The sequence below is a fragment of the Malaclemys terrapin genome, chromosome 2, assembly GCF_027887155.1.
Source record: "Malaclemys terrapin pileata isolate rMalTer1 chromosome 2, rMalTer1.hap1, whole genome shotgun sequence".
Lineage (NCBI taxonomy): Eukaryota > Metazoa > Chordata > Testudines > Emydidae > Malaclemys > Malaclemys terrapin.
This window is the reverse complement of record NC_071506.1, coordinates 185,647,488-185,669,752: the sequence shown is the minus strand read 5'-3', so window position 1 is coordinate 185,669,752 and position 22,265 is coordinate 185,647,488. Positions and strand designations below refer to the sequence as shown.

General features: G+C 41.3%; 1 protein-coding gene across 1 annotated transcript in view; it reads left to right on the top strand.

Annotated features, from left to right (window-relative positions):
* ABCA13 (ATP binding cassette subfamily A member 13) overlaps positions 1-22,265 on the top strand; it is a 281,687-nt gene that overhangs the window by 245,812 nt on the left and 13,610 nt on the right. The window contains exons 57-60 of the mRNA XM_054018854.1: positions 3,476-3,626; positions 13,870-14,004; positions 18,358-18,461; positions 21,448-21,540. Of these exons, the coding sequence (XP_053874829.1) occupies positions 3,476-3,626; positions 13,870-14,004; positions 18,358-18,461; positions 21,448-21,540 (483 nt within the window). The remainder of the gene's footprint in view (positions 1-3,475; positions 3,627-13,869; positions 14,005-18,357; positions 18,462-21,447; positions 21,541-22,265) is intronic.

Sequence of the window (22,265 nt, the reverse complement as noted above, 5' to 3'; positions counted from 1 at the left end):
AGTCTAATTATTTTATTATTACAACATGCAACCTTAAGTCTTACTAGTTCTGCCTTAGATAAGGTTACCTCAACATTTGGCGCATTATCTAATTGCTCATATACTTATTAGAGAGAGTGCCTAGATAATTAACTTTACTTCAGTATATGCAGTATTCTAAGGTATTACCTAGAGCTATTGACAAGTTTAAAAGGTAACCACTAAAGGTCATTGATGTTTTTAAAGCAATTTAGATGCAAGTTTTCTGTAAGCTTAGGCTATTTTGGTATTATGCTGAGAAACACTGTGTCTATTGATATATCCAATTGCTATAGACAGACCGAGCCTGGACTCTGTTATCATAGAATCTTGCTTCATATATAAAATCAACTTTATTTTCTCTTCCTGCTCTTTTTCTCATTTACATGGATTAGCTTAATAACATCATGCATATTATATGTGTATGTGCTGAGGGAGGAGGAGGAGAATATAATTAATGCAACTAATAGCTTTAAAATATAAATTAAGGATAATTATGGTTTGAATGCAAAACCCTTTACAGTACAGCAGATAATGAGGAGGATTTTTGGTGTAACACCATGTTAACAGGTGGAATGCTAATTTCTCCTGTACACATGAAAGTAAAATGGAAAGATGAGATTTCCTTGGAGGTCAATTTATTTTAAAGCAGTGGGGAGTGGTGGTTTCCTTCCTTGAGTCAGGAGAGCATTTGAAAACTAAGCTGTCGTTTTGATTAACTTGTTTTTTCAGCATGCAACAAAAGCATAGGGCAAAGCTAAAAAGCACTCATCCCATAGTCATTTTGATTTGGAGATCCCAGTCAGTGAGATTGCTTATACTGCACTGAGGGAAGAACAGGCATCACACTATACATAACGGTAAAGTCTCAAACACCCACCACCTCAAATGGCTTTTTGTCCTCTGTAAAGCATATATGACATATTTCTATCTTGTAAAGAGCTAAAGGCAATAAAAAAACAAAGGCCCTAATGTTGCTATTGGATCTTCTAGCAAGGACCTTTGTACCCATTAGGACTCCACATAAGTACAAGGTCTGCACTAGTTGGTCTAATTGCATGATCGGGGCAAAAGTGTGCAAGACTACATGGCAAAATATTTCAAACTCCTTTGCAATGTGTCCCACCTTTATGGAAGTTATACTTCACCATAGGGACCCCCTGTATTTCTACGTCTTTATGCTGAACTGGAAGCAAGATACTGATATTGTCTTGAACAATCGGTGGAGCCAGGGACTCTAAATGGGTTCTATTGCCCTAAGCAAAATAGAAAACTAGCTAAAGTACATCCCTATTGAGGCATAGTCACTCAAACTGAGACTTAATGAATGTTTTGGCTGTTTGTTATTTTGCTTCCATAGGTGATCTTTTCCACCCAGATGGTAGAACCATTCTGGAAGGGGGTTTCCCATTCAGTTACTAGACTCACTAAACTAAATTCCTCCCTAATGAAAGTTTCCAGAAGTTAGCAAAATTACCCCAGCATTTAATTTGGTCTCCTACATATGTGCCTTGCATATTGCCTCAAGTCAAGACTTTAGTGCTCCAAAAGGAGCAGCTGTGCCAAAAGGAAGGTTTGTATTGCTCTGCTCTGTTTGCCTTAATTTGAGGTTGCTCTGTGTATCTCTTACAATGTCTTTGGTGCCCAGGAAGGAATTGACTATAAATAGAATTTCTGCATGTCAGAGTTCATTATGGAAGGAATCCACTGTCTCTGCCAATTTATGCTAATATAGTCCACATTAGTAAGTAAATCCATGCCCTAAGGTGCAGATGGCTTTAAAAAACATTTAATTTGATTTAGATATGCTTGAAATTGTGCTGGGAGAAATTCTGTAATGTTTATATATATTTTTTTAAAGAGCAACCCTTGAACTGACCATAGGCAAATGGTGAGGTTTAATCCTGACTTTCATTTTGTTGTGTCACATTTTAGAGTTTAACAGCTTCCCACATGCACTTCTTGGTTCAATGCAAACTCACATATCTTTTGTATTAAGAGCAAAAAGTCCATTCCAACAAGTCCCCAGCAAGGTGCATCATGTGATGATAAATTAAATTCTGAGAACATTTAAAATACTTCGATACTATGGTTCAGCCTGTAAAATACACAGTTTATACTAATGTCTCCCCAGACAAGAGAGCTTTGTAAAGGATTAGCAGATACATATTTATGCTTTCTACAATTTTGGAATTTGTAGCCCATCTACATAGAACATTTGCTTTTCCATTTCCAAATGATTACCTGTGTATTCAACCTTATTAATCAGTTTCATAGCAACACAGAAACACTATGGGAAAATAAAAAGAATATCATATTGTAACTCAAAGCCTTTTTTTTAATTATTATTACCACCCCCCCACACACACTTGCACACCCGAGCTCATCAGACTTTAGACCTGTCAAAAATCAAGATGCTTTTTTATATAGTTGCGCTGGTTGTCTGAATCATTTTCTGTAAATTTCAATCAGCACCACCAAGTGTTGGATTAGGTATTGGAATAAATAAGGGTACATTAGCATCATTATGGGTAATGAGACACCGTTGCAATCAAGGCTGCTTCTTAGCAACGAATGCAGTTTCTAGTAATGTTGTACAGCTACAAAGCTGAGGCCAAAGACTCTGAAATGAGGGAGATAATTATAAGTGACAAGTGTGATTTTTATCTGGATATCATCATTTAAACTATTAGGCAATTAATATCTCTGTTTTTGTTTCTTCACACACACCACACACACCCCCCATACCTCTCTCTGTAAATTACTGAAGGATCTGCTTACCAGTCAGTATAAGCACTCTGCTGTGCTTGAGACAAGGCACATAACTAGCCTTACCCCTTATGAAACTGGCTGTTCCTGAAGTGTTCTACATCTTCAGGTCTGGTCATTCTTCTGTATTAAAGAAGAGTTTCATGAAGATGGTTTAATGAGGTGGCGGGGGAAGGTACACCTATGAAGTCAATTATTACATACCACATCTTTCCCCTGCTTTTCCCAAGGCCTGCACAGGAGGCTTGCTTCCTACCTCATGTGGAGAAGCAGCAGAGCATGGGTGTCTCCAAGTGACAGTACTAGGCCAGGTGCATACTTTATAGCATGGAGCCCAGAAGTAGCTCTGTCTCCAATTGGAGCTGCTGGCTGGGGAGCTAAACCAGCTGCAGAATGGGGAAGCTCACTGGAACCAGAGGATCCTCTTCTGGTGGGACTGTGGGATTAGAGAGGGGGAAGAAATGGAAGGGGAAAGAGCACAGTGAGCTGCTGGGCTCATCTCAGGGAAAGTAATGAGAAGAGAGAGATGGGAGCTGGGCCTATTCTACTCCCATCACTCTTCTTAGAATTCTAAGGTGAATATACTTATTCTTGTACGGATTAAGGCTGTAAAACAGTAACACCAGGGCTAAAGTACTAAGGAATATCACACTCAAGTGTTTAAATATTTTGCTTTTCTTTTAAATAGATCTGAAATGGATATATTGTCTGCTAGGTCTGAAGGGATTCTGATTGGCTACTGCCCACAGCAAGATGCCCTGGATGAACTTCTAACTGGTTGGGAGCACCTTTATTATTACTGCAGCCTGCGTGGGGTTCCAAAACAATGTATCCATAAGGTAATTATCCATGAGTTAGCTTTGCAAGGAATAGATGGAGCAAGGTTGGGCCATACAGTTCACGCGAGTTTCATTTTCTTGTACTGGAAAACACACCTTTTAAATCAGACATTTGTCTTCAACAGTTTTGCTCCTAAGGAATCTTCTCTGCCCACCCCAAAATATATTGATTTCTTTGAAGTTTTAAAAGTAGCATGATTTTCCTCTCATCCCAGTTTGCATCAAGAGTAACTTCCCTGAAGTTATTAGAATTACACCAGTGTGAGAGCAATGCCTGGCCCACAAACCATAAAAGAATTAAAATTAAAAGTCTGCATACATAGCATCTTCACTTTTCACTTCACCATTATGGCTTCTTAGCAAAATAACTTCAAAGCCAGCTCTTCACCACTAATTTGCAGCCCCCACCCAGCATAGGAGGCCTGTGGGGGGAATGCAGTGTGGTCAGAGTACGGCTGCACTGGCTGAGTCTCAACTCCAAGGAAGGCCTTTGGGGAGACATTGCAGCTGGGCCCAAGTTAGGGTAGCTCTGGAGGCCACAGCAAACCCCTCATGTAGTTCCAGGATTGAAGTTGGGCGGTAAAGTTAGCAACAGCCACATTTGCCCCTTTATTTGGGCCCTGTGCGTAGCAGAGCTTGGCTGGACCTGAAAATGCAGCTTGCTGTCTTAACAAGGCATCCCCATGTAAACAGTGCCAAGCACCATTTACGATAGCTACTTAGAATTCAGCATCCAGTCTTTTCCTTAGCTGTTCAGTGTTGTCAACCCACCTCATTAGTTTTGGATTAAAGATGGCCAGAGTACTGCAAACATAAAGATTTGTTCCCCTTGGTCTAAGGGAAATATATTAAGAGATAATTGTTATTGCATTAAGCCTCCTGGCGAAAATTACCTGTCATCTCTATCCAGTGACAATTCCCCATTTATGATCAGCTTTTAGCACAACTGTACTATCTGTCTATTATTATAGCATTTAATGGAGAACAGTTTCTGTCATGTCTCTTAGAGCTGTACATTCATTTAAGAGAATGCTGTTAAATATTCATAAGTTTCACATAAGTCATCAAATATGTTTTGGTCATAAATGTAACTTAAAGCAGAAATCAAAGCTTGATTATTTAATTAGGCAGCAAAGTCTTAAAATGCTGTGAAACATGGTTCTTAACCTTTTCTGTTCTGTCCAACAGAACAGATGGCAATACATCCTTGTAATGTACTTGTCCATATGGTACAACGTATATAATAGACTGAGGCACAAATGTTGACAGTAGCTGTGGAGTGGAATTTTCAAAAGTACCTAAGTGACTGAAGAGCACAAGTCCCACTGAAAGTCAGTAGAAATTGTGCTCCTAATTCACTTAGACACCTTTTGAAATCATACCTGTAGGCTCCTTCGTATTGCAAGCAGGGAGTTTTAAGGAGAAGTGCCCTGATGTGGAAAATGTACGTGATATGCCCACAACATTGCTCTAAGCAAGCTGACTGACTCCTATATCGAGTGCAATGTGTGCAGAATAAACATATTCCACCCCAATGCTGGAATTCGTCCAGTGCAAAATAGGGCAGATGGGAAAATTAGAGATAGCAGGAGCATGAATGAGCTAATGAAGGAGGATAGCTGCCTCGTCATTGTTGGGAGAGTAGCAACTGTGTTAGAGGAGCCTTTGTAATAAATTTGCCATGAGGGACATCTTTGGTTCAGGTCCAATTCAAAGCAAAGGCACTATAAACCTGTGTCTAGGGTCATGGCTCCTAAAGCCACAGGGTGATTTAAAAAAAACACAACTTTTTGTTTTATTAAGGCAAAATTACAATAAAACATTGACATACTATGTTGTTTATTACTTATTCAGGATCAGCTTAATATTCAAAGACCTAAAGACTCTGGCTTACTGGCTGGGGAAAAGTGACCAAATTTCTATAAACTGATCCACTTTTTGGCACTTTTCCTGTGTATGTACTTAGTGTGAAAGCTTTTCCATTACAAGGAAAGTTCATATTTGACTATACCACAATTCCATAGGAGGAGGAGGAGGAGTCATTTTTCTAATACCGTGCAGTCCAAAGTCTAGTTAACAATAAAAAAGAAATGAATGTGTTTTTCTGTTTAAAAGTAGATCCTTGACTGGAGCATTAAGTAAGCAGGTCAGGGGATCTCTAGGAAAGAGCATTTTGTCATAAGGTATCTTTCCTAATCCTGTCTTCCCAATATTTTCTAATTCCCGGACACATCTACAACATGTGTGAGTGTGTTCCCTCTTTCTTGTAACCCCTCCAACAGAGCACCTCCTTAGCAGCAAAAATATGATGAATCTTAACTGGAGTCAAATGCCCCTATATAATTATTTATATATTTTTTTAAAAAGAGCTGCACATTTTCATAAGTGCCTAGGTCCCATTTTCAAAAGGGACTTAAATACCTTTGCAAATCTGGTCCTAGTTGCCTAAAAAAGGCATATCCAGTTTTGTCAGGGTATCAGATGCGGGACAAACAGGACAGTCTAGTTTCATACCGGATGAGTGGCCTGCCTAGGTGCTATAGTAAATAATATATAATAACTGACCTTCAACCTTCCCTTGAAATTCAAACTAAATCTAAACCTTGTTAGGAAAAAAAAAAGTTTTGTGTGAAACTGACCTAGGTATGCTATGCCAGAGTTCACTTCCTGTCCTAGACTCTTGGGCAGCCTTGCAGTACAGCTGCTGTACTGCACCTCAGAAATGGCTAAATTTCAGTGGTGAATGAAGTGATCCCAGTGTATTTGAGCTTAAATTTGTAAGATGTAATGCTTGTGAATCCTTGAGGATAGCAGTTCCTATGGAAATGGAAATTGTTGTTTTTGTTGTCTCACTCCCACACATTATGCTGTGCTCCAGGCCAAGCTCTCTGAGTGCTTACTGTTAAAGTGTCTGTGTTAACAAAAGAAGGAAGGGAACATGGTTGTTTGATTCGAAGGTGGAAAGCAATCTGAGTTCATTTTGTTTTACAGTGAGTTGGCAAGCGAGCAGGTGACTTATGGTGTGCACTGCTGCATAAGTAAATATAATCTATTAAAGCAATAACTTCAAGGATCTGATCCTTCACTAGACAGATTTGTCAGCAACAGGAATTAAATGCCTGACATAAAGTTGAGTGCACTTAATGTTCCAAAACAGTAATTAACTGAATGGGAAAGGATGAGAAAATGGGTCATTTGTTATCAGTGTGAAACTGTATATTATTATATGAAGTTTTAATCTGCTTTTTAAAGCAGCCCTAAAAGTTTCTTTTAAATCATGATGTTGTAAAGCTTTGGGTGGAGTTTGAAGTGGGTGCAGGGGGGCATTGCTTCCCCCCTCTCCCCAAGCCAGGGTTACCATACGTTCAGGCTTTCCTGGACATTGCCTCTTTTTTCTGATAGTCCGCTCTCCATCCAGGCAAACTTTTCAAATAAGAGGCAGTGTCTGGGATTTTTCCTTTAGGGAGCAGACATTACAGCTCAGAAAGAGCCATCTCCGTGCCCCGATTTGGCCCTCTCCTGCACCCGCAGCTGCTGAATCCCGCCCACCCTGTCACCATTACGGGAAGTGCAACACTCTCCCCCACCTTGAATGTGAGGCTGCAGGTCCTCGAGCACCCCCCCCCAGTATTCCCTCCCAGTACACACACCACACCCCTCTAGTACCCCCTCCCTGGGTGTGGGGTTCCTGCACATTAGCCTCCCTATGGTCCTGGTTAAATTTCTCCTGGGTACCTGTGCGAGACCCTAACAAAGGCAGGTGCCCGGTGATCCCACAGTGGGCTCAACCCTGTAAGCCTCGGGCAGGCATGGAATTTGCCCCCCCATGCACAGCCCCATTGGCCTGGCTAGAGCTGCCCCCCAAATATAGAAGTCAAACTATGCCTATGTGTAAAACTAAATAGAATTGGAGTTGAGCTTAAATAATACACGGCTCTTGGGATGTTCAACTAGTTATCACACTGGATTGGCATAGTTTTTTAAAAAATATTTATCTTTATTACATTTGTCTCATACCACAACACATTGCTTAATTCAAATCTCAGTGGAAATGGTTAGGGCTATATTCTGCTGTCATTTACACTAGTACAAATCCAATGAAATCACCATAGTAGATGAGAGTAGAATTTGGAACACATTTATTCAAAGAGTACAAGTTCCAACAGCATCACTATCTGTCCCACCTACCAACCTAATTAAAATCATGACAACTGCAATGTTTCAAGGCTTGGCCTATCAATATTAAAATTACTATTTCTGGTTGGAGATTCTTCAAAACAAGCTTCTCTGATTTTTATCAGAACTTCAACAGCCAACAGACAGCTTGAAGTAGCATTGGTAGGGTTCCTCCTTCAATAAGTCCCCAGGTGGATTTTTGCTTCCTCATGGAACTCCATTGACTTGTACTCTATGAAGGCTGTGTGCTATTCTGCCCTCTGATACTTTGGTGACTTAACCAGAATCTGAGCAGAATTTAGTCCTATAGTCAACTGAGCTTTGCAGGTTTGCTTGTGTGCAGATCTTTTCAGGATCACAGCTGAAAGTGCAATAAACTCCTATAACTTCAGCTAATAATATGAGTTTTCCTAAAATTGCTAAATTTACTCTGAAGGGTAATACATAATTTTGGGGGACAATTTGTAGAAAATTGGGCAAAATGTTTTTTTTTTTTAATTATAGGGTATTAAAACTCATTCTATGTTTGAAATTTTCACTAGTTCTGTAATTATTCACATGAAAGTCACCAGTTTATATGGATGCAGTCCAACTCTTATGAAATTCAAATGGAGTCTTTCCTTAGACTTCAGTGAAAGTTGGATCTGGCTCACTGTGTGTGTGTGTGTGTGTGTGTGTGTGAGAGAGAGAGAGAGAGAGAGAACTATAAGGATGATGAATTAGGCATTATATTCATCAGTCCTATTCAGAAGTGATAGATCCAAAATTAACAAATTATGATATCTTTCAAAGTTAATAGGATGGATTAATATCCAATACTAAAAGTTCCTTAGTTCGGAGGTAAATCTGAAGAAAGTACCAAGAGAGTCCCAGTGTCTCTTCCTATATATAATTTACCTGAGTGCTGTTACTGCTTTGGAAAACTCTCTGGTTTAATAATTGGAATCAATTATGCATGTTATTTTTGCAGTGCTTTATTGATAGATACAAACGTGACTAGTCCTACTGGCTTCAGTGGGATTATTTGTGTGCAATGTTAAATGTATGGTCAGGAGTTCACAGCATCTAGGCCTTAGATTTTATAAGTCAGTGGGAGTTGGATTGGACTCTAATTTAGGAAGAGGAGAGCTCTTTACTTGAGTTAGAATTATCAAGGTAACACATTTTGAAGTATTCCTAAGGAACGTTGGAGACTAGAGATAGGGCTGTCTATCTATGAATGTGAAGAGTTGTTTTAGTTTCCTGGTTCTGCGGGAGAGGGGAAGAGTTGAGAGAGTTTAAAGTGTGCATTGAGGAGGTGCTCAGGTGAGAAACACCAACTGTGTGGTTTGGATGAAGTCACAATGTATATATTAGTGTACAAATCTCTCATATATCCCTTATTTCAGTCTGAGTTACCTATATCCCGCACAAACTAAGGAGTCACATCACTTTCAACTGTGGAAAATTATTTATATCATAAATAAAGACTCATGAAAATGAGGACAGAGAGTGTCATTAATGCTAAATGAAGGAATCCCACAGCATTTTCAGTTTTCTGCATGAATATTGTGTGTGTGTGTGTGTGTGTGTGTGTGTGTGTGTGTGTGTGTGTGTCACTTTAATGTCTTTGTCAGACATCATGTCCCACATTTGGGCTTAGTCAAGATGAGAGGTATTTTCATGTATACTTTATGGTGTGACACCATCCAAACAACAGTACACCATTAGGTATGCAGTTAAATGAAGTTATAATGGAGATGTATTGGCTACTTTACAATATATCTAATTTAGATGTAATTTAGATGGCATCTTCATTACTATTTAGATTATATTAATGAGTTTGGGACTATTACTGCAACTGTAGTCTCTCTCTATAAATATGTTAATGAAAAAGAGATAGCGGGAGGGGGCATCTGCTGAAGAGCATGATAGAATAAAATGTATCATGTTATATTTGATCTAAATTCTACTGTGCTGCTTTAGTGGATAAGGTTTGAGGGAGATACAAGGACATAGGGAGCCTCTTTCTAAGAGCCCCTAGCAAAGCAAACTCTCTTCATAGCACTCAAGACGGCACTAGGGAGTGAGAAAGTTTTATAACACTTCTGCCTACGTACCTTTGTGAATCAGGCCCCAGGGCTGCACTGTTACACTTCTATTGTGTGGACAATATACTCAGGGGTGAAAGTAACTTAAAGGACTTACCAGTACGCTGGAGTCCTGAGCGGGTGCGGCCTCAACCAGAAGAGGCGTGGCCTCAACAGGAAGAGGCAAGGCCTTTCACAGTTTAAAGCCCTGGGCTCCAGCTTTGGCTGGGAGCCCCAGGGCCTTTAAATCACCCAAGAGCTACCACCTGCAGAGGCGGCTGGGAGCCCCGGGGCGAATTAAAGGTCCTGGTGCTCCGGCTGCCGCAAAGCTCCGGGCCCTTTAAATCACTGCAGGAGCCCTGCCGCCACTACCCCGGGGTGGCAGGGCTCGGACTTGGGCTGGGGTAGCGGCGGCAGGGCTCCGGCGGCTGCGGGAGCCCGGGCCCGTTAAATACCCGCTGGAGCGCGGCTCCCGGGGCTCCGGCAGCTGGGCACTGGCGGGGATTTAAAGGGCCTGGTGCACCTGCCACTTTAAATCACCTCCAGAGAAGCCAGTCCAGTCCGGCACGGGGTACCAGCTCTTGGTCCGGAACGGCTTATTTTCACCTCTGAATATACTAGACCTTCAGCCAGCTTGTGTATATGCTGTAATCATCTGCAAAAGCTAGCTGGGAAGCTTTATGCATTCAAAGGAACAGCAAAATGAGTACCATGAAATGACCCATAGCCCCACACTTAGAAGCCAGCAAAATTTCTGTAGCACAGGAATAACCGGCCTGAATCAATGGTTATAACCTATTTAGAAAGGATCGAGTGGGCAAAAAGGGAGGGGTCGTGGCACTCTATGTCAAAAATGGCCTTACTTCTATATTTGGCACTGGTCTGACTGTTGCTGCAATACTGTTATCACAAATCAAGAAGGATGTTGATAAATTGAAGAGGGTTAAGAGAAGAGCCATGAGAATGATTAAAGGATTAGAAAACATGCCATATAGTGATAGACATGAGGAGCTCAATCTATGTAGCTGAACAAAGAGAAGGTTAAGGGGGTCATTTGATTACAGTCTAAGTACCTACATGAGAAACAAATATTTAATAATGGTCTCTTCAGAGAAAGGTATAACACAATTCAGTGGCTGGAAGGTGAAGCTAGACCAATTCAGACTAGAAATAAGGCATAATTTTTTAACAGTGAGAGGAATTAATCACATTGGAACAACTTAACAAGGGTCATGGTGGATTCTCTTAATATCCCTTTTTCTTTTTAATGTCACCGGGTGTCAATGGAAGTTGACTGTGCTTAGCACTTTGCACAGCCAGACTCTTTATTTGAAAGAGAAACTCTAGTGCTCAGTTATAATATATTGGGGCCAAATCCTCTGGCCTTCTTCAAAGCCAGAGATTGCACCAAACACAGCAGAATCTCTGCAGTTCCACTATACATGGGGAAGAGGAGGCAAAGAAGTAAACGGGCCATGCAGGAAGACTCAGCAACCCCGTGTTTTCTTACTAAGCCAACTTCTTGTAGCATCTGTCTCGGAAGTGGAGCAAAACAAAGTTTGTGGGTCACCTGGGGAATAGCAAGAAAACTTGCACTTTGCATCACCAAATTGCCAAAATGGTGGTTTCCTGATTGTCAATACGTTTTTTTTTTAACTTGTGCATATTGCAGATAGTTAGGACCATATTTCTTTCATCTGACATTTTTAGCTGGTTATAGCATGGACATGCACAGAAAGCAATAACCTGTTCATGCAAGTGATGGAGTCTTTCACCTATGTACACGGGTGACAGTGCTGGAATATGGTATGTGCAAGTGCTTCCACATGCAGCATTGCACATACTCAAGAGGAGTTTGGGTTTGAGATCCCTTTGTAAGATTTTTGTTCATTTTTTTGTTTTGTTTTTAGATGTAACGTTAAGAATGTTTTCTATGGTATACTGAGGTTCTCAACTGTTCCTCAGGAAACTCTGCATAAGGACAGTTTGTTTATATAAGCTTATTTCCAATGGCCTGATCATGTATATACCAGTAATAGGTTGTAAATGTTCACTTCTCTGTGTTGATAATTTTTTAGTGAATTCACTGTGCTGACTGAGTTCTGTCTAATTTTAACCCTACAATTTCCCATGACTTTTGCTGTTGACACTCAGATGGTGCAGAGGGAGAGGAAGTGTGCATAACTATCCTGCTCTGGATTTTCTGGCAGATGATCTCAACTAGTGCCCATGATAGGTGGAGACTAATGGAATTGTAACCTGCTCTCCGACTGCTCTTCCCCTTGTTGCTATACACAGCATAAGCTGCATGCACTAGAAGATGTGGCTCATTTTCATATCTAGAAAACCAGCTACATTAAGGGTTTGGTGGAGCAGAAATGTTAGGATTCTGACTGCTCCCTGTGCAGGAGACACCAAGTCTGAGGAGGTTGATTGACTCTTTTCTTTTTCCACTAGTGCCCCTGTCCGGGGCCTAATTTGCCTCCCCTCTCCCCCCACCATTTACGTGATCAAGGTAAACAAAAATATTTTGGACTAGTTTGCTGTAACACTTTGGAGATCACCCAGGCTGATAAGGGGTTCTGTACCTGTTACCTCTGCCTTGTAACTTTGGATGCCTTAATGCTGTCTGTGAACAGCTATATGTGAGGGCATGCTGGGAAACTTGGCAAAAACAGTAGGTAGCTTGTATTAGAAAAGGTGCACTCCCTTCCTGATTACTTCACCCTGTCATAACTAGGATCCAGTGTTTCACAGACAGCACCCTGCGTAGATGCTAGCCCTCAGTTTCTGGATACCAAACCTCAAAACCTGTTTAAAAAGGTTTTTTAATTTCTTTCTCCTGCCATGACGACTCATCATTGTTCAGAGTGAAGGAAACTCCCTCCTTTCCAATAACTTCAGTGTTCCACTATTGTGTCTTCCTGGTTGGACAATGGATGGGTACTTTAAGTTGGTTTTATGTAAACAGCTAGCCACTGCCTGCCTAATTACATCACTTCCTGTTATGATGATGTAGTTGCACCACAGTTACAATTACAATGTTCTACACACATATACATGCAAATGTTCATAGCCATCCCCTGCATAGAAATCTCGTAATGACCATCAAGTTCAGAACATTACAAGCTTTCATAAAAGACCTTACTTGACGTAAGTTTATGCACAATAACATTGTATACAACTGCTTAATTCAGGTGCTTATTCTCTGGGGTTCGGACCCCCTTTTCTCTCCAGGGTGTGTGGACCCTGATTGTCACACTTGCCCTTCTCCTTTACCAGCTCAGCCTGCAAGTGGAGATGTTATCAAGTTAGCCCTGTGTCTTGTTTAACTCAGTCATTTAGAATAGCTGAACCCATTACTCATGTGATCGCCTTTTTGCTGATCCCATCTTTCTGTGTCTGACCTATTATTTCATTCTCTCAGATTCTCTAGCACTTGAGAAATGTGTTTGATCAGATAGATATTACAGAAACTAGTTGGAATGAGGAGCATTTTAAATTATTGACTCAACAACCCAAAATGAATGCAAATGACTGTTACAAGAGTTGACAAAGCCAAATTTTCTATACAAGAGGCTGTCTTATCCTTGGGGGTCTCCTAGCAGCATCCTTTTATTCTCAACATTTTGCCTGACAGATTCCAGGGAGCCTTCTTCCAGGACTTAAAAGTAACAGCATGTGTCAGATGAGAAAAATGGAAATACTTTGTATTCGTTTTTAATATGCTCAGCCAGAAAAAAAAATTCCATACTAGTGCAGACTCTGACAGTGGTTTTCAGTCCGTGGAACCTGGGGGCCCTCAGACTGTGTCTAAGGGGTCTGTGAAAGGTTGTCGTTGCCATAGAACAGTGTTTTTCAACCTGTGGTACACACTGTGTCTAAGATTTCCACATCTCCATTCACAATTTTTAGGGGTCTGCAAATGAAAAAAGGTTGAAAACCACTGTTCTATTGAATAGACTAGTTTGACCAAGCTTGCCATTTCTTAATTACAGGTAGCTGTGGACCTCGTTAGCCGATTGCACCTGGACGCCCATATTAACAAACTGGTGAAGACATATAGCGGTGGCACAAAGAGGAAGCTTTCTACAGCTTTGGCTTTAGTTGGCAAACCCCAAATACTTTTACTGGTGAGTAGAGTGAACATTATTATTGTTTTGGAAGCGTTAACATATTTCATTATTTTATTTTCCTACCTGACGTGTGAAAACGTGGTGCAGCTTCCAAATCGCCTCCAGAAAATAAGTGACACACAAGCAGTGCAGTTGTCATCTTCAACTCCCGGAATTAACTTGTATTAATTTGTGCTCCAACATTCCCCGGTTGGAGCTAGGTTTCCTAGGCCGGCAATAGTACAAGTGCTACATTCCTGCTGCGGTTTAGGTATGTATTTTTTAGACCGAGATCTCTTTTATTCACAGAACAAGAGAAATAGAATTTACTGTTCAATATATTACAAAGTATAGTATATTTTCTGCCCATATTTCTGCACAATGTAAGAAAATCTAAAAACAAAAATAGGATTATAATGGGATGCTCAGCCCACACAAGCCCTGAAAGGGTTAAGGTGAGCCAGAAGGGGCCAATTAACCTTATATGCTGCACTTGGAGGGAAGTCAGGGATTGATAAACACTACTTGCAGATGAAGTCTAGTTTGGGGTAGAGCTGGGGTAGGATTATAAAGCCCAGGAAGGGAGAGCAGGAGGAGTTGCAGGGAAGGAGCCTGCAGTCACTCTCTAAAGGGAAATGGAGCCAAGGACAAGGAGGAAGTCCAGGGGGACAGTAAAACCTGGGATCCTAGGGAATCTGTCAAGAGGCTGATGGGGAGGAGGTAGCCACAGAGAGCAGGGGAAGCTCTGGTGGCAGAAAGAGGTTGGGTAGGAAGGAGTCAAGGGAAACAACAATTGAGACTGAACAGACCTGGATTGTTAGTCATAGACTCTCTGGGTTGGATCCCCTATCAGCCGCTAGGAAGTGGCACAGGACCTACAGGTGGAACAGAAGACTGTCTGAGGTCGCATCCGGGCAGCTTGTCAGAATGAATTAGATATCCCGGAAGTGTGTGTGGGGAGGGTCTGTTTAGTGACCTGGCTTTCAGTTGTGGAGAGAGAGAGAGACCACAGCACAAGCAGCCAATGACAGGGGGCACCATATGGGGCAAAAGCTAATTCCCAGACTTAGCCACAAGGAGGTGCACCTACAGTGAGTGTAGCCCTTTACAAGGATACAATGATTCCATATAGCATCTTGAGCAATAGGGATTATTTTATTTTAATGACAATGGTACCAGTAGTGTTGTCAGTCATGGAAATGCATTCTTTAGCACTCTTATGAGCTGGGTAGAACTTTGCAATGGGATTCAGTTTGATATGTGTGAGCTATCCTTCAATTAGTATAACGGTAAACATAAACCCCACCTAAGACAAAAGAAGTGCATGAGCCCAGCCACCGGCTTTAGCTGAGTTATGTTTTGGATAGGAGTGTGGTGAGGGGCAGGGAAGGGAGAGAAGGCAGGACACACAGAAATTGAGAAGGGACAAGAAAGATGGAGGGTATGTCTACACTTAAACCACTGTAGTGGCACAGCTGTGCCACTGTAGCACTTCAGCGTAGATACTACCTACACCAATGGGAAGAGTTCTCCCATTGCTGTAGTTAATCCACCTCCCTGAGAGTCAGTAGCCTCTTCCATCAACCTAGCGCCGTCTACACCGGGGGTTAGGTCAGCATAACTCCATCTCTCAGGGGTGTAAATTTTTCACTGCCCTGAGAGCCGTAGTTTGCTGATGTAAGTTTCCAGTGTAGACCAGCCCACAGAGAGAAAGGGAGCAGCTGAAATAATAGTGGCTGATCCAGGAAGAAGCATTGGAAGAGGTTTTTGGCCAGGGTTGCAGGCTGAAAAGAGCACTCTTGGTGCTGTGAGTAAAAGAAGTTGTTTCCTTCTATCTGATTCCTTCTGTGTTCGAGACATAGGACTTTGTACATTCTTTGTAAATAAACAAAACTGCATCAAAGAAATACCTGACTACCACCCGTGTTTACTCCCAACTGGCACACCCACAGGAGGGGACCCCAAACTTTGATAAGCCACTCAGATCAAAAGGGGTAATACTGGTGTCAGTAACAGGATCCAGTTGCCAACGATCAAGATTGTGAGCTGGTGTTCCTGTGTAACCAAGTTGGAACAAATAACAAAGGTGCTTGCAGAAATCAAAAATGGCCAGTGGGATTTAGTACAAGACCAGAAACATGAACTGGAGGCTTCACAAAAGAATTTAAAACAAGACTTGGAAGTTTCACAAAGGGAACTAGCACAGCATTTGGAGGATTCCCAGAAAGGGCCGAGGACTGCCTTGCAAGCAGAGGTCAGATCTCTGGAGCAACAGCTACAACGTCTCCAGACAGGTTGGGAAGACGAATTGCAAAGCTCCCCAGAATTTTAATACCCATGAGTAGTTCTAGATGAACAGTGAGGAGAATCCTTCCATTACAAGATTTCCTCCTCAATATTCCATATTTTTGAAACTATCTGCCATCTGGTGTAATCTGATAGATCTCCTAGGCAAAAATTATGCTCTTCAAAAGCATCTTCATGAGCCAGGGATAAAAGTAACATGTAGCAGGAGGGTTTAGTAAATATCCAGAGAAAGATGGGTACCTTCTCTCTTTTCTTATCTTATACTGAGCCCATCATATGGTGTAAGCATTCCTCTAGAGGAAACAAAAGTCCCCTCCAATTTCCCTTTCTATGCCTGGGAGGGGAGGAATAATTAAATAAACAAATCTCATAATCCTTCAGAAATGCGACTGGGTGGGAGTATACTCCACAGGGTAAAGGGATAAAACATCAATCCCAAGAATTTGTCTCCAAAGTGAGTACAGAATGGGTTAAACTAGATTAGTGCACTTACCGAGCTGTGCCTCTGAATCTGCATATGTTCATAAGGCCAGAGATACTTTGCTTTCTCTAATTTCATAGCACTAATCCACTTGTGTTGTATGGTTTTACTTACATTTTTTGAGCTCAAACTGATCTTGGATGACTTGGCAAAAGGGGAAGGTTATCTTCTTAAGTCAACGCTTCCCCTTCTCTCAGAAGGTACTCCAACTATTATGTAATCTCTTTAGGACAATCTGCCACCACAGGCAGCCGTTTCAATTTGCCTCTTGCTGTGCAAGATGCATCCTCACATATGTAGTGTTGAGTGGAAAAAAAACCACACTTTTAAATAACTCGAATGCTCTAAAAGGTTTATACATATTATAAGTGTTTTAGGAAGGATTACTTATAAAGGATTTATAGAGGGGTTTATTTATGAAGGATCCATAATTAGGGAATAGAAGTAATACCATGTGAAGTGTTTTCTCTATTAAAGTGACAATGTTAAAAATAGAACCAATTTACCCAACAGATCTGCTCCTCGTTAATGTTTAGAGTCATCTCTTCTTATTTAGGTGATAAAAATATAAGTTGTTTGGGTTTTGTTTAGTTTTTTACTGCCTTTTACTCCTGACAGCCCCGGAGAGCCAACAAAGCAACTATAAGAGAGACTGAGATGGACTCTCTCTCTCCTTGTGTCATTTGTGTCTAAGCATCAAAATCGGAGTTAGAGCAGCATGCTCCAACTTCTTGTGCTTCTTGCTTACAAGACTCAGCTAGAATTCCTTCCTGAAAACAAACCAGCCCCACACCATTGGTACTGATAGCCAGTGCCACCCTCATGACACCTTGCATTCAGTGGAACCATTGAAAGGGCTGTCTTCTCTGCCACTACAAAAGTGGAGAGGATGGGTTTTAAAGAATAAGGGCCAAGTGATATCTTCCACTTCCATCAGCAAAAGGTATCAAAACCCATCTTATCAGGTGCAGAGGATGCAGAAAGGGGAAGTGCAATCTCTGCAGCTGCACTTCCTATCCCACAGAAGCCCTCCATCACTGCTCCAGGAGATTCAGTTTCCATAGCTTTTGGAAGTGTGGGACTATGAATGGGACAGGCTGGGGCGATGGCTGGCCTCTGCCACGTTGTCTTCCCTCAAACCCTGAGGGGTATTATGGAACAAGGCAATGCTGCCTGTGTCAGTATGTAGTCACATGGTTCCCCACACACACAGATTGGAATGCCCTTTGAAGGAAAGCATGGCATAGAGAACCTGGGGGAGGGAAGCTGTGTTCCCATAGAGCACTGAGGAGCCATGCGTGATTGTGCAGGGAAGACAGCATGGAGATACAGGACCTCTAATTTGTTAGCCCATGCCTCTGGCAGATCCACAAGTTTTAGGCAGGGAGGAGCAGCAAACACTGCACCCCCACCAAACTCTACCCAACAGAACAGAGAAACTTTGCTAACCCCAAGTCAGAGACCTCCCTTCCCCTGCATGTAAATAGACCATTTGAGGAGCATCTGGCCCTAATTGCATTGTCATCAAATTCTTTCTCTCCCTTCTCTACTCCCATCGTTAACTGATGCATTTGTTTCTGTAGGATGAGCCCAGTTCTGGAATGGATCCCTGTTCCAAGCGCTACCTCTGGAAAGCCATCATGAAGGAAGTTCAGGATGGCTGTGCTGCTGTGCTCACATCCCACAGGTGCAATATTACCACATTGGCTAACCTCCTCTCTTTGTCTAATCATTTGCTCTAATTGAGTTCTGAGGCACACGCCTCTGAAAGAGAGAAGTTGATATTTGTGTTCAGGATGAAAAGTGCTAAGGTCTCTTACTATATTATGGCAGTTCCTTCTCATCCATGAAATCTGAATTTGCCTAAATTTGGGTGTTAAGGACTACATTATGGCTTGATGGGTATTCTGAGAGAGGGAGGAGATAATGACCTTTCCACTTCCCTTGCTCTCCCCATTCAAGGATCAACCACTACTACAATCCCTGTGTTCCCTGAAGTACTAGGACTATTCCTTTTAAGTCTCTCCCAACACCATCCCCCAAGGAACTACCCATCACCAAAGGGGACAAGGAGGAGAGGTCCATGGCCATTTCCCTTCTCTGGACTGACCAGAGATGGTGGTTGCCATCGGAGTGGGGAAGCATGCCGCCCCAACTTAAAGGATGTTCCAGTATCAGGTTTTAAATTCAACCACAGCAGTCCAGAGTAGAGTGCAGGTAAATATTTTCAAATGCACAGGGCTGGAGCCCCAGCGTGCCCCCCAGTGCTGAAGCCCCAAACCTCAGGGCTTCTGGAAATACTATATGAAAACTTACACCATCTATCTGTACTTCTGGCACTGAAAATGACTGTACCCTCCTGGGATACTGTGGTTCTTCATGATCCCCAACAAGGCTCTAAACGTCTTGTGAATCCTCGCTAATATGCTCTCTATTTTGTCAGTTTAATGGAGGAGACATTGAAACTGTTTTGTAGGATCTATGGTAACTTGAATAAATTGCATGTTCCCTGCAGGGCACGCTACATAGTAAGTATAATTATATATAAATGGCTTAAAGTGAGGGAGCAATCTGATTCGCTGATAGAAATCTCTATCTGTGTAATTATGAAAGAACGCCTAGAAGGGGCAGAACTAATTAATCAAAACACTGAATTAATGTTTTGATCAAATTAAATCCTGAATTAGTAAATGAATCAATAAAATGCCACAACAGAAAATTTGTTAGATATTTTAAATGAAAGTTGCTTCAGATGTGTTCAAGACATTTTCTCTCTGTGAATGTTCAATGTTTGAAGCTCACAGAAAAATGAATTTAAAAGTTGTTTGGGTATTCATGGAAACTGAATCCTTAAATTCACATACGTGAATGCTTGTATCCAAATTGCTAGACTGTTCATCCAGCTAGGGAACAAAAACATGTGATTTAAGTAAACAGTCACCGGTAAACAACACGGCTTGATTTTCCAACCACAGAGTAAAACCATCATTTTCAAATAACAAATAAACTGAGGATAATGGTGATCAGCTCAAAGATATGTTGTGAGCAGGAAAAGAAAATAAACTCCTCAAATAAATTATTGATAATCATTCATTCAGCTCCAGGAATGAATGTTTTTAAGCTAGAGTAGTAAAAATTAACAATGGTAGTGTACATGGATTCCAATTCCAATTAAAGCACACTGCTGTCACCGGTTGCATGTGGGCAAGATTTGATATTGGAGGCCAGATTTTCAAAGTACCTCTTAAATGGGAAATGCATTTGTGTTTGTAAATGCAGTTTTTTGTGCATCAACAAGTATACATATAAAATATATGGGTCCTTTTTAAGGGACCCTCTTAAAATTTAGTCTCTGAAGTTAATGGGCTTAAATTTTGGAGAGTACCTCTGTTCTTGGAGGTTGTATTAATTGTTCCCATAGGGCTGGATTGTGGTATTTAACTACTATCCCGTTTGGGGGCAGTGTCAGTTGGCATCGCCCCAGAGGTAGCATTGGGAGGCATTGTACCTCAAAGCGAATGCCTCTTGGAGCTAGCTACCTGTTTGTGCTGTGGGGAGAGCTATCTACAAACCACGTTTAAGGGCTGTAACATACTCCCCACATGTAACGGGGCAGAGCTATGGTCTACCTAATCCCTATCTGTCCCTGACTCAGTGCCCCCTTTTGAATGAGCTGCTCTCACAGGAGTACCTCAACAGTGCTTTCCCAAGTGCAATGGCTGTAATTCTGGTCTGCCCATAGGTGGGCCAAACAAGGGTAGGGACTGATTCCTTGCTCCCCTACCCTACATGGCGATGTAAAGTCAGGGCCACAGTGAACTGCAGGTACATCGAACTATCTGTGCGCACACACACACGTTACCAGGCATCTCACTCGTGAGTCTGTGTGTCAATGGTGAATTGCAGCCACCTTTATTCTCAAGTGCAGAATTATGCCTGTACAAATGGAATATTGGTTGAGGCGCCACTGAAAATCAGACTCTGTCACATATGCCCATTGGATGTTGGTTTTGGAAATATACCATTGTAGTGGGCTATTATGTGAAATTTATTACTGTTGCCATGGCTTACTTAATTTCTCTATGCTCTGCAAGAATTATTCAATTCCATATGAGGGTAGCGCATTTGCTCTAATATTTGTAAGTCCCGGTAATTCATTATTATTTGAAGCATTAAAATACAGCATGGTGCATCTTTTAGAACTTCGGTGCTATATCCTAAATACATTTTTATTTGGGTCATTTTGTGGTCTCTACTCTGTCGCCCATAATAATACTAAGTAGTATTTCACTTCACAAGGACTAGCACGATGCAAAAGAAGCAGTGTAGTTTTACCACGATTCCCTGCCAAACATTCCAACCCTAATTTGGAGTGACCTCCACTACGCATGTTAGAGAACACTGAGCTGATAGCCCAGTCCTTAGCGGCTCTGCTGAGAGTGCAAATAAGGTAGTTAATTAGTGCCTGTAGTACTATGGCTTTTGTAACATGGCCAAAATTATCCACTTAGAAACAGACTGAAAACATGAATTCATTTTTATAGGACTCCACCAGCTGTCATATGGTAATAACTTTTGGTCTCTACTGATTAGTGATGCATTTTAATTAATATTTTGTCATAAATAACTTTCATCTTTCCTAATCATTGTTCTTTTCACCATTTTTCCTCTAGTATGGAAGAGTGTGAAGCCCTCTGCACTCGTCTTGCTATTATGGTCGATGGTGGTTTCAGGTGTCTTGGTTCTCCCCAGCATATTAAAAACAGGTATTATGTGTTGACATCTAACCTACTGCTGCTAAATTCAGGCAGCGATTTAGCTAGACATTTCAAGAGTGCCAATAGGGTATAAATACTTATAACTGCAGAACTATTTCCCCTTACCTGCTATTACTGAAGTTAAAAGAGAAGCCTTAGCAAACTAAATGGATGTATAACATTACTCTATAATCTGCACTGGTATTTGAAAGACAAAAAACTGTATCTAAATCCAATTCCTACCTGAGAAATGGATTGTGTGCAATTTGACATTTTGCTGGATTCATAAAAAAAGCCGTATGTTCATCACATGCCTCTCTGCTCATAGAAATAAGCACGTACCAGAACAGTCGCCACTAAAGAAATGCTTTCTGGCCACTCAAATTAGCTTCAGTGGTAATTGTATGTCCTCAGAATCAGGATCTCTATTTATAAATAAAAATGTTCCTCTCTTTCCTTTTCATGGACTAAGCACACTCAATTCTGCTTTGTCTGTGCTCTGAAGTCAAACATAATCTATGTAAGTGGGTATGTTATAAAGAGGACAGGTGCGCATTAGCAACAGGAAAACAGGGCAAGAAGTAGTGAGTTAAACTTCAGCTTTTAAAACTTAAATTAAATGTTAGAATAAACTTTGAGGGTCAGTTTCTCAACTGGAGTAAATCAACATAACTCCATTTGAGTCAGTGAGGCGATGCTAATTTACACCAGCTGAGCATATGGCATTATAACTG